General features: G+C 36.8%; 1 protein-coding gene across 4 annotated transcripts in view; it reads right to left on the bottom strand.

Moving 5' to 3' along the window:
- EFR3A (EFR3 homolog A) overlaps window positions 1-13,160 on the bottom strand; it is a 106,137-nt gene that overhangs the window by 51,249 nt on the left and 41,728 nt on the right. For all 4 annotated transcript variants that reach the window (XM_026495395.4, XM_026495397.4, XM_057308165.1 and 1 more), the window contains 4 exons: window positions 12,826-12,976; window positions 10,481-10,602; window positions 5,380-5,529; window positions 4,672-4,809 (listed from right to left, as the gene is read on the bottom strand). In XM_026495395.4, the coding sequence (XP_026351180.1) occupies window positions 4,672-4,809; window positions 5,380-5,529; window positions 10,481-10,602; window positions 12,826-12,976 (561 nt within the window). The remainder of the gene's footprint in view (window positions 1-4,671; window positions 4,810-5,379; window positions 5,530-10,480; window positions 10,603-12,825; window positions 12,977-13,160) is intronic.

Here is a 13,160-nt window from a genome sequence, read left to right as displayed (position 1 = left end):
TAATTTAAATTGTTTTGGTATAATAATTTCATCTTCTCACATTTATTCTGTCCTTATTTTAGTTTAGCTTTCAGGAAAGAATTGGTAAATTTGGTTGAAAAATTCTTTTGGTTATAGCCTTTCAAGCCAGTCTACATCCTGCCAGGTGTTTATATGTATTTAAATTTGTAACCAAATGCACAGTGTTGCTTTAGGCTGTCTAGGACAAGAAGTAACACATCACTGCTGCCACTGGGGGGGAGAAAGCAAAGCAATGTTATAGGTCCAGTGTACTGTTACCTTTGTAAGAAGAGCTCCAACCCAGTAGCATGAGTAGCAGTCAGACTGCAATGGAACCAGGCAACAGCTAGATATTATTTTTTCTAGATTTAGTAGTAAGGGGAAAGGGAGAGGAAAAGAATTTCCAAATATAGGACCACTGATTCTCAAATCATGTCTCTCAGACGACATGCATCAAAATCACCTTGGGATTTGGTTAAAAACAACAACAAGCAGATTTCAGGGCTCTCTACTGTGCCCCAGTTCAAGAACCATGGGGCCAAAGATCTTACACATCCCGAGATTTGTAAGTACCATTAACTTCTGAAAACCACTACCCTGGACTTATATATACAATTCGCTACTCCTACTATCTTTGCAAAACAGGTGGGGAGTTTCACTTTGAGAGGTCACTGATGCACAACAAGGAAGAAAAAGCAGAGCTACAAACTCAACTGGGTGAGATCTCTGAAAGTAGAAAAAAAATTAATCACTTCTAAAACAAGAACTGGCACAACACACATTCAGTTCGAACAAAAATTATTCTAATTCTATGGTATGGATGCTAGTGGGAGAACTATAAGCACAGTCAGACTAACGGGTCCGATGAAGTATAAAATCTTCACCCCTTAAGCATCCGCCTTCAGTTCAGGTCATGATCCCAGGGTCCTGGGATCAAGTCCCACATTGGGCTCCTTGCTCAGCAGAAAGCCTGCTTCTCCCTCTGCCTGCCACTCCCCCTGCTTATGCTCTCTCTCTCTCTCTGACAAATAAATAAAATCTTAAAAAAATTTTTTCACGTTGCTATTCCTTTCAATAGAAAAACAATTTCACTCAGACTTTGAGAAAAAAGAAAATGCCTTATTTTTATATATGTAAAAATCATGGAGACACTACATAATGACATGCAAAATTTTCAATAATTTATAAAATAAGACATGTGATTTCAAAGAAACTTCCAGTTTCTTACTTTAAGCTACTTCTAGACAACCAAAGGTCAAACATTCCAGTTCTCTGGTGACTCTGCTGGAAAATTTTAAGAAACATGATGAGCTTTTATCTTTTATCACAGCTGTTGACATTCTACATCCAAATGTCTAATTTTGTCTCCAACTGTCAAATTTCAATTTCAACAGGATTTTATAAATGTTGACGAATAAATTAGGTATAAAACTTTTCTTATGAAATCTTTACAGGTCCAGAATCAATCAGCGCAAAGAACTTCAAAGTTTAGAGCTATGGGCCATAGCCTTTCATTTGTAAAACAGGAGTGACAATACCTTCCCCCTACAGGTAACTGTACTGTGCAGATTAAATGAGATAAAGCTAGCAAAATCACCAAGCACAGTGTCTGACCATGTACAAAGTCAACTTTAATCTCAATCTTTATCTCTGTTTCCCTGCTACACTAGCACCCCAAATTTTTGCCCAAGTATTCAATGAACACTGATATTATGTCTGCTCTAAAAAGTGAGACTTAATTTTCTAGGTTTAAGACATTCAAAAAGGAATTGTGATAATTGAGTTAACATACCTTACTAAGCTACATCTGTATGGTACTTTAATCCTAATCTATTAAATTTCTCAAAAATTAAAATCTTGAGCTGAACATATTATGGTTAAAAAAATCAGAACCATAATTTGTAAAACATGAAACAGGCGATCCTAATCCTAATAATCTAAAAAGAAATACCTTCAACTATTTAAGAGTTAAAAATCTCTGCATATAAAAATTGCTATAGGGGCACCTGGCTGGCATGGTCGGTTAAGCATCCAACTCTTGATCTCAACTCAGGTCTTAACCTCAGGGTTGTGAGTTCAGGCCTCACGTAGGCTCCATACCCAGCATGGAGGAAAAAAAAAAAGAGAGGGAAGAAAAGAAAGTAGAAAGAAAAGGCAAAACTATTTTACATAGGAAATATATTATTAATATCATATTTGCCTTCATGCTAGTAATTTTTTCTTTCAGTGCTAAATTAACTTTTTATGGTATATAAAATAGTAGGCAGTAAGAATAGTATTTTCAGTGACATATTCAGTAATTTTTTAAGGTAAAAGTAAAAATGAAAACACTGTAGCATACTTTGCAAAATGAGTACCTCACTGAAGTCTTTCGGTGGTTAAGAAGGATTCATCTCCTAACAAAAGCATTTTATTTCTGGTTAATGAATGACTACAAAAAGTAGCTCTTAAGTAGGAAAAATTGCCCTGGAAATTACTTGCTTTAGTTCGACACTAACGTAGGTTTTTTATTTCAATCATTATTTGATCTAGTAAAGAAAATAAATGATTTAATAGAAATTCTGAGTATCACAATTTTAATAAACAGGGAATACAACAGGATATATTTTTCAGTATTTAAGAATAGCACATAAAGGAATAGTAATGTTTTTCCTAAAAAAAAAAAAAAAAAAAAAAGAACAACGAAAACCGCAGGTTTAAACTAAAGCAAAACTTCCTAAAATAAGTTGTTCAGCACTAAAAGAAGCTGTAAAATTCCCTGATCTTAAAATGTACCACTATTCTACAAAGTTCAAAATCCACTCTGCTGAAGAGGCAGAAAACTGAACTTTATTTACCTCCTCAAGCATGGTACCGATTACTTCTGGTTCCTGCACCTTCTTGTCAAGAATTTTATCATAGTAACCTCCTAACATAGTGGTCCTGGCTCAATCCCATCCTCAGAGCTCATCTGATTAACTTTCTGGCAAAGGGCAGTTCTGACAATTTCACACCTTTGAGATAAGATCACCAATTCCTTACAGACATAAATATAAAACTGGAAGATCTCTATGGTGTGGCTTGAACTACCTTTCTCTTATCTTACACCAACGCTTTAACTCTTGACACTCCAGCCAACGGTGTCAACTAATCTCTGCTTCTCAAAGTCCACACTTCTCTGCCTCTGCTCATGCACCTCAACCAGTTAAAATCTACTTACCCACTAAGTATCAAAAAAGATCACCCCAATATCCCAAATTTGACTTGAATGCTTTGTTCTGAACTGCTATAGAACTCTTGGCCTTTTTTCATAACCTATATACTGTATTATAATTATCATGAATGTCAATTATCCATCGAAAGTTTGACAAGGACTAGGAGAGTTTTATTCATATATATATTCTCCAAAATACCTGGTATCATACTTAGAGAGGGCATTTAATATTTAATTAGCTCACTAAATGGCTAACATATAACTAAATATTTAATTAACAACTTAATTAACTAACACATGATCAAGATTTAAGTCCATTAAGTTCTACACAGTAAAAAACATAGTCCACTTCAGGCTACCCAACTCAAGTAGAGTTAATTTAGTAGCTTCTTTCTTTTAGGATCGCTCTCTAGATTTTTAAGGCCTTACAGATTACCTCCCAGTTAATCAGAGTATTAAGATAAAAACTGGAATTCTGAGATATTAAATCAATAGGTTTGGACACTGAACAATAAATCTGCCTTTAGTTATATGTGACATAATTTTATTTCCTTACTAGCATTTCTGTAAGCCCACAGAGTCATTAAACAGATTTCTTTTTTTTTTTTTTTTGCCGGGGGGGGACGTGGGGGGAAATCACGGATCCCTTTGTAAACCTAATGATTCTCTGATTTTTAATATAATTTTGTGGCTTATAGACTCTTATTAACTAAAGCTCAACTTTGAACCCAAATGTTGCCTTAAATAAAGAATTCTGGGATGTTAGACTACTTTATATGTGCTATAAAGACATTATTACAGTAGCGAAGGGAAAAGGATGAGCAAATGATTAACAAAAACTAGCAAAAAGGGCCAGAAATTACACAGAATATTATACAGTAGATCTATTACCTGATAATCGATTGAGTTAGAACACAAAAGTTTGACAACAAGGCTTAAGAGATAATATCTCCGTGGAGAAACTCAAAGTTCACAAACGTATTTGCCCTGGGAGGAGACCAGATGTACCAACGAGACAGTCAATACCCCTGCTCTGACCAGTCACAGATGTAAGGTGGGATTCAGACAAGTGAACACGCACCGAGGCAGTCCGGCCACAGGAGAGAGCAAGCCAAGAAACAGAAGCCAGGGACTAGGAGGAAATGACCACAGAACTTACTAAAATGAGATATATCACACTCAGACACTGTTTAGTATTTTGCTGTGCATAAGCATTTCAAAGTCTGGGAGGAGAAATTCGCGGTACATGATGGGTATCAAGCACATGACTGTACTTCATTTTTCAGGGGAAAGAGCTGGTGCAGTGGCTGAACAGTGCTCAAACACAGGATGTCAGACTCACTCCTATACTCTTCCCACAGTGCTACACTTTCCACTAATAACACACTCATGCCAGCAAAAAGCGTCCTCTGTAAGTAAATGAACACAGAATCAATACAGCACAGTCACAAATAACCAGGAAAATACCAACTCCTTACGCAAAAACTGGTCTAACAGCATTATTCATGTTCCCAAAAGTCGCTCGACCCAGCAGTTCTCTGAAGCAGTTCTCGGCCAGCACAGCGGGATTCTCTTCTTTGTCGGAGGCAGAAGGGGAAGGAGGAGGACCTGCGCGACTGGGAGCAAAAAGGGAAATGAAGAAAGCCACACACAAGAACTCCAACACCAGTTCTAACAGCTAACAGAACAGACGTGACTCCACAGAAATGTTAAAATGTTTTCCTTTACTCCCAAAATATCTAAGAATAAGAAACGAATAGAGTTTAACCTTTCGTTTAAAAAACTGAATAGCAATTATTATCATTATTATTTTGGTTAGTTCTAACCGCCTAAGAAAAAGCATCCTGGATCTCTAAAGAATAACAGATGTTTAGCTGTAATTTGTTTCTCACACTTGCAACTTTTAGTATTAATTCAAACAGCAATTTGGATGCTCAGTAACAAGCAGCAAGAGTAAATTTATTCTCAAAGAAATAAAACCTTAAATGTATGAGTAAGGATCCGCTGTCTACTAAGCCTAAAGATGAATAATTTTTTCAGAAAGGGCACATATTTAAACTCACTCAAGTTTATGAGACCACCATTTATACAATACTAAGGATAAAACTTGCTTAAGCTGGCAAGCAAGCACACGTACACATATACAAAAATAACACACCCTCAACCCTAGTATCTTTATTCCCTACCTGTCAACCTCTTCTGTCTTTTGCATGTTGAACAACAGGGACGGAACAATTTTATCCATATGCTGGGGTTCCCAAATGGTAGCCCGAAGTTCATCATTAACTGTTTTGCGAACCACTCCTTGAATACCCCTGATTCCAGCAATTCGGATTCTATAAAAAAGAAAAAACGGAGTCATGAAAAAGGTTACTTAATCAAGTCTGCCTGTTTAGCTAAGAGAATGGATGCCAAGTAAATATTGTTATCTCAAGTCAAGAAAATGAAAATAACACAACAACAAGTCTATGAAATTAAAATCTCAAAAATCTAAGATAGAGGTATGGCAGTTCCAAAAGAGATTTACTTTATGTTTTTGGGTTTTCTTTAGTTTTTTAATGTAATCGCTACCCCCCCAGAATGCAGGGCTCAACCTCACGACCCCAAGATCAAGAGTCACACGCTCCACCGACTGAGCCAGCCAGGTGCCCCAAGACTTACTCTGGATACCATCTTCCTAAAATCAGCATTTAAAGTTTAAAGAGACTGTAAAGTATAATAATATCAAGTCTATGTATTATTTTTCAATAAAAAAGAATTTAATCAAAAGCATTAGGTTTTCCTAACGGGATGATAATTCAAACTAATATGAACTAGATTCTCTCCATTTCTTGCCTAGAAGTCTCAGAAGCTGAGTGAAAACAGGATTTCACTCTTCTTGAACAGCCCTCAGTGCTTCCTCAGACTTTTTCGCTGTTTCTCCACAAGGGGCTCTCACTTCCCACAGTCCACATAGATGGAAGACTAAACTGGTTCCCATGAAGGTACTGTGACAAATGAGAACTATCAAAATGGGAGTACAGATAACCTCAGCCATTTTTAAACATACACACCCATGTATACTAACATATGTATACACCAGGTATATGCGTGACTGAAAACCTATCCACGTGGGGAGAGAACCTCTCTTGCCCTATTGTCCCATCACAACCCACAACTTCCTCAAGCTCTTCGCTCTTCCTCACTCTTCTCAAAAAAAAAAAAAAAAAAAAAGGCTATAGGTTCAAGAATGAGAAGAAAAATGACTAGAAAATAGCACATAAAAGCCGGGGAGGAAGAATCTCACAAGCAGAGCTAAACTGGTCACCCATTTGCCCCCAAAAAACTTCTTTCTGGCCCAATTTGATTGTTATTTACTTCCTTTTTTGCTACTACCGGAAATATTCACCAACAGAGGTTTATTTAGCTTACCCCGCACAGTCCTCTGAAAGTTACAAGTGTTGAAGAATGAAAGATACGGGGAAGGGGATGACTGTGCTTTACAAACCCATGAGGACATAACACAGGCGTTCAGGAATGGCAGACGGAGAAAAGGATAACAGGATACTGAACAGATAAAGTGAACAGGAAACATAAAGACAGATTTTGCCTATTTCACAGCTGTGTATACATGTCGCTTTCTAAAACGAAGTCTTAAGAGACTCTTGTACAGCTACCACGAGTGGGCAAGACTAACACTACTATCATGGTGTCTGCTTTGTATGCCTGCTGTCACTCCTTGGGTGGTAAGAGGACCAAGCACAAGGTGGCACAGAGCACATGAACGAGATGCCACAAGGAGGGGGGCTGATGCCTCATGACACAGCAGCCTAGATGGAGGGCAGCAGACAGAGAAGCCCTTGTTCAAAAGAGGGGGAACTATCTTACAGCTACTACAGATAAACAGCGGGCATCCAATTCAGATCTAGATCTGGCCTAATATATTCTAGCCATTACCTTAAAGGAATTTTAGTTTCTTCATCAGTAAAATAGAACTTGTCTTGCCTAAAGCATAGGAATGTTGTACGGATCTAAATGAGTTAATGAGCTAATTCATGCACAGTGTTTAGCCAATAAGATGTTAAATAAATTGGCACACAATTATTAAGTGTTAGCTGCTCCTGCTATTGTTAATCATTATGATGATGATGATGATTGCTATCATAACTGAAGGTTGCTCCGGAAATTAGAGCTTAAGATTATGATGTATGACTTTACAGGTGGGAACCATTACTGCAGGGCAAATATGTTAAGAAAATCTTAAGTTTTTAGCCCCATTTCCTAGCCCCCTGAATTCTATTTGATATAGTTTTGCTAAAGATAAAGGAAATAAGTAACTAAGTTAGAATCTAAAAAGGAGTATTAATATGCCTGAAAAACCAAAAGGACTTTTACTAAAAACAAAGCAGGAAAAAGAAAAAAAAAAAAATCAAACCCCGTATCTTAAAAGCATTTTAGCTTACTCACTGGTTTCGCGGTGATTCAAACAAAAAGTCATTTTGGAATTTCAAATATACAATTCTGAAAGACCCAGAATTAGGAAAAAGTACCATAAGGCTTTCATTTGTATTTAGAAAATTTCAAGTTTCTTTTTATGAATATTAGTGAAAAATGTTAGATGAAAATATGTTCAGAAGACAAGCTCTTTCACACTAGGGGGCAGTACATACCTAAAATAAGACACCTTATAGTAATAAATTTTGAACTTTTTTTTTTAAGGTTTTTTATTTATTTGAGAAGGAGGGGGAGGAGAGAGAGACTGCCCAAGCAGACTCCCCACTGAGCATAGAGCCCAATGCAGGGCTCAATCCCAGGACCCTGAGATGATGACCTGAGCCAAAATCCAGAGTTGGCCACTTAGCCGCCTGAGCCACCCAGGCGCCCCTAAATTTTGAGCTTCTTAATGTATCCTTTCCTGAATACTATGTAAATCACAAACACTTCTCTCCTACACTGGTTTATATGTGAAACTCACTTCAACCAAAATTTGAGAAATGTCTGTGTATAGCTTACTAATCCCTATAATACTAAACAAAAGAAATACTACATTCTGCGTATTTACCGTATTTTAAAGGAAAACAAAATTGTCAAAATCTTAAAAAAAAAAAAACAAAACTATCCCTTTCTTTAGGAATTCTTTATACCTTTTTGCCCCATTAATAAGTTAAGGTCAGCTGCGAGAACAGGGACAATTTTTTTTTTTTTAAAGATTCACTTGAAATAGAGAGAGCACACACGACTGCATGCATGCACACGTGCAAGCCGGAAAAAGGGTGGAGGGAAAGGGAGAACCTCAAGCAGACTCCACGCCGAGTGCAGAGCCCTATGGAGCCGATCCCAGGACCCTGAGATCCCAACCCGAGCCAAAATCAAGAGTCGGACACTCAACCAAGGGAGCCACCCGGGCACCCCAGAAGAGGGACAAATTTTATAAAACATTTTTTAAATGTCCTTTAGGAAGGGAAAAAAAGATTTTAATGGTGACTGGAAAAAAGAGGAAATTAGCAAGACAGTTATAGTTACCTGTACCTTTCTAAGGCTCTATACTCATAATAAAGGAAACAGCATAACTCTAAACAGCCAATACTACACTGAGGAAAAATTATACCTATGGCGTGTCAGACAGTGTGTTTGTATCTGAAAACAACTAGTAAATCACTTCGCAGCTTTCTTTCACCATGTTAAAATAACTTTTTACATTTGTTTTGCTTTGTATTAAACCAACACTGTAGCGTGTACACTAAAAGCTAGTTCTATTTCTGCACATTCCCTTATTTTAAAAGAAAACTAAAAATTACAAACATGCTAAATCTTGACTTTAAAAGGCCTCCAATAACTCTGAATTCAGGTTAGTTTCTTTCTTTTTAGGTGTAGTATCATAAAGCTCAGACTACTTTTTATTTACCAGATTCATTTTGATTTCAATTCTTTTTTTTATAATAATTTTTTATTATGTTATGTTAGTCATCATACAGTATATCCTTAGTTTTTGATGTAGTGTTCCATGACTCATTATTTGCATATAACACCCAGTGCACCATGTAATATGTGTGCCCTCCTTAATACCCATCACCGGCCTATTCAATTCTTAACTTTAAAGCTTCTCATTTCCACATAAATATCAACCTACAGACTGTGTTTGCAGATTGAGTATTTGATTCCAGATTACTAGGGAGTATCCAGAAGAAATGTTTAAAAACACCCAAATCAGTTATGATAAACTCAGACTGACAATGATTCAGTAATACTCTTTCATTCATTCAATTTATGTATATATTCATTTAAAAAGTACTTACTGAGAGCCTATTATATGCTCAGCACTATTCAAAGTACTAGTGATACACCAGTCCTCAAAACAAGGACTTTGTCCTCCTGGAGTTCATATTCCACAGAGGAACAAGAAACAGAGATGAGAAGAAGATAAAAGAGTAACTGGGGATGGGATGGGAGGCTGGTATTTAATAAATAAAAGGTGACCAGTGGAGGACTCCCCTGAGAAGGTGACACGGGAGCAGAAAGCTGAACAAAGTGAGGCAAACAGCCCTGTGTGTATCTAGAGAATCATTCTAGGCAGAGACCACTTAGTCCACAGGCCTTGAGAAACTGTGCCTGGTGTGCTCAGAACTGCAAAGAGACCATGTGGCCGGATAGAGCAAAAGGAACAAGAAATGAGAGGCCAACAGAATCTGACACGGGGGCAGGGGGAGCAGAAAGGGGAATTCCAGGTTACAATAAAGACCAGAATTTTAGTCTATACGTTGAGAAACCAGTCTCAGTTTGGCTATTTCAGCCAGCCCTTCTAACAGCAATAGAAAGCCATATTTCAGGAAAAAGTGTGTATTTTCCCATTTCCTTTGGTAATCATTATGTAACATACCATATTATGTATTATGGTAATCAAAACACGGAACTCATCAATAAACCACTCTATGACTGCAAATCAGAGTAGGGGAGCCTGAGTGACTCACTCGGTTAAGCATCTGACTTTTTTTTTTTAATATTTTATTTATTTATTTAACAAAGAGAGAGACAGCCAGCAAGAGAGGGAACACAGGCAGGGGGAGTGGGAGAGGAAGAAGCAGGCTCCCAGCAGAGGAGTCTGATGTGGGGCTCGATCCCAGGACTCTAGGATCACGCCCTGAGCCGAAGGCAGAAGCTTAACAACTGAGCCACCCAGGCGCCCCTAAGCATCCGACTCTTGATCTCAGCACAGGTCTTGATCTCAGGGTCGTGAGTTCAAGCCCCAAGTTGGGCTCCATGCCGGACATGGTGCCTACTTACCACATCATAGAGTAAAATAATACATACTCTGTTCGTATTTCTGGATCACTATGACAGGAATGACACATGGCACTGAAGCGAGATACAAAAAAGTCATAACGTCTGTGATAGGATGGTGTGTCTTCTTCAATATTTGCAAATTTGACAAACTAAAAAAAAAAAACCAATATAAACATGTTATCGCCTTTTGGAAAGTATAGAACACATTTACTTTCATCCATTATTTGTTACATTAACAACAATTTTCCAAATAAGCAGCAAATGAAACCTATAAAATATAATCAATGCTACATACATACAAAAGGAATTTTTTAATTGAACTTGAGAAAATCAAGAATATACTATTATAAATATTAACTTGAACACTTTTATCCAGGTTCTTTTGAGTGAGTGAGCCCACTCTCTAGAAGGAAAGATCTTACTCTAAAGCTCTTCTCCATTTCCTAGACACTGACTGTGCTTCACTGATAACCTTAGGCCCAAACCTGCAGAAAATTTTATTCCTTAATCACAGACAGCAAATCTTCTGCGACAGCTATGACTTAACACACAAATGAGTAATATGTGACATGGAAAGGAGACATAAACTGAAGGAAATATACACCCAAAAGAGAAGAAAAATACTGAGATGGTAAAATGTATTCTACCTCCTTTCTAGATACACAAAAGAAATATCTATGCATTTGGGAAGTTCTAAATACCCCGCCTGTGTCACAGACCTGGCCCTAAGGCTCCTTATTATGTATTTTCTTCTCTCATTAGCTTTCCATTCACTCAGTGATGTGTTACTTCTGTACAGCCTAAAGCAGCATACTGTTACTTTACATGCAAATTTAAATATATATAAACCCCTACCAGGATACAGACTGGTGGCCTGAAAGGCTATAACCAAAAGAATTATTCAACCAAATTTACCAATATGTTCCTGAAAACTAAACTGAAATAAGGATAAAATAAATGTGAGAAAATGAAATTATGATACCAAAACAATTTAAATTAATTCCACCAGAGCTAAGTCCTCAGTTCTAAATGACAATTTTATATGATTCATATTATCTAGAAAAGGGCCATGAATACTACACCTGGTTGAGATTAAACTGACATTCATTACCTATTGTGTGCCATACACTGTGCTACGTGTTTCCACATGATTTAATCATTCCAATGGCCCTGGAAGAATGTATCATTATCCCCAGTTTACAGATAGGAACCCTGAAATTCAAGAGGTGAAATCATTTGTCCCAAGTGACAGTTAATAAGTGGTGGAACTGGCATTAGAGTGCAGGGATTTGACTCCAATTGTCACAATTCCCATACTACACACTGACCATGTGAAGTTTCAGAAAATATTAAACCAAGAATCTCTATTTTTCATAAAAATAAGCCTTAACTGACTGAGCCACCCAGGTGCCCTGTCAAAAACATTATAATGACGTACTACACGTTGGCTAACTGAACATAAAACAAAAACAAAAACAATGTGAAAAGTAAAACAGCCCAGGTAACAGTATATCTTTTGAAAGCATCAGTTTGTGAAAAAACAAACAACAATATTAAGACAGAGATATTGTACAATCATGAAGAACTGAATCTTCCAGAATCCCAGAGAGAAAATTAAAACTCACATTCCACTGCAAAAAATAAATAAGTAAATAAAGCTTAACTTGTATCAGGAAATGCTCAAAAATGTAAATGGAAAAAAAAACACACAAAAGTCTACCTATAATATGTTCCCCACTTTCCAATATATATTAAAAAAAGAAAAAGATTAAAAGATTACTTCTGGATATTGGAATTACAGATGTCTTGTTTACTCTTCCATGTTTTCTTGATTTTCAAATGCATATTACTTTGAAATAAATTAGAAATTTTTTAAATGACCATTAAAATATTAAATGTTCTGGAAAATTTTTAGAAGGAGAAACTTTATTCTCTTTTCACTTATTAAAAGTCACAAGTAAGAACACAGACCAAGTGATCATCTACAGAAGGAGCTCCTATTGTCTCTGAGTATGAAGAACTTACTTTATGGCCAACAGATTTTCCCATGCTCCTTAGGATTGGTTAGTATCATAAATTTCACAAGAAGCAACAGAAAAAGCTAGAAACAGTGTTCTTTCTTTTAAGATTTTATTTTTAAATAATATCTATACCCCAAGTGGGGCTCAAACGCACAACCTCAAGTAGTTGCACACTTTGCTGACTCAACGAGCCAGGCACCCCTAGAGACGGTGCTCTAATCACCCACATCTGCGCTGTTTGTCCACATGCTCTGACTGGAGCATTTGTTTGTAGCAGGTAAAAACATTCTCAGAAGAGATCAAGTCTAGAGACGCTAATTAACCTGAAAGTTAGAGAACAGATTTACTCACAGAATTTGTTCCAAGAACTTGAAGCTTTGGTTCCCCTGATTCTAGCAGCTTTGCTACCATATGAAGAAAGCTTTCTACAAACGGCTTGATGCTTTGAGAATGGCAAGCCATAAGAAGTTGGTCCAACGCCTCCATAGCAATTAAAACATACCTAAGTGTAAGAGAAAAATAACGTCAAAGCATTTCTAGCTTTCTAAATTCTCTTAGGTGCATCTTCATTGGAATAATTAAATGTAAATGCACAGAACAGAGAAAGGCAAATTTAGTAGTTCCTAAGTGAAATCTTACTTCTCACAAACACTAATGATCTTAGATCATATAATAACCCTCATACT

This window comes from Ursus arctos, unplaced genomic scaffold (assembly GCF_023065955.2).
Source record: "Ursus arctos isolate Adak ecotype North America unplaced genomic scaffold, UrsArc2.0 scaffold_6, whole genome shotgun sequence".
Lineage (NCBI taxonomy): Eukaryota > Metazoa > Chordata > Mammalia > Carnivora > Ursidae > Ursus > Ursus arctos.
This window is presented reverse-complemented; position numbering and strand designations above follow the sequence as displayed.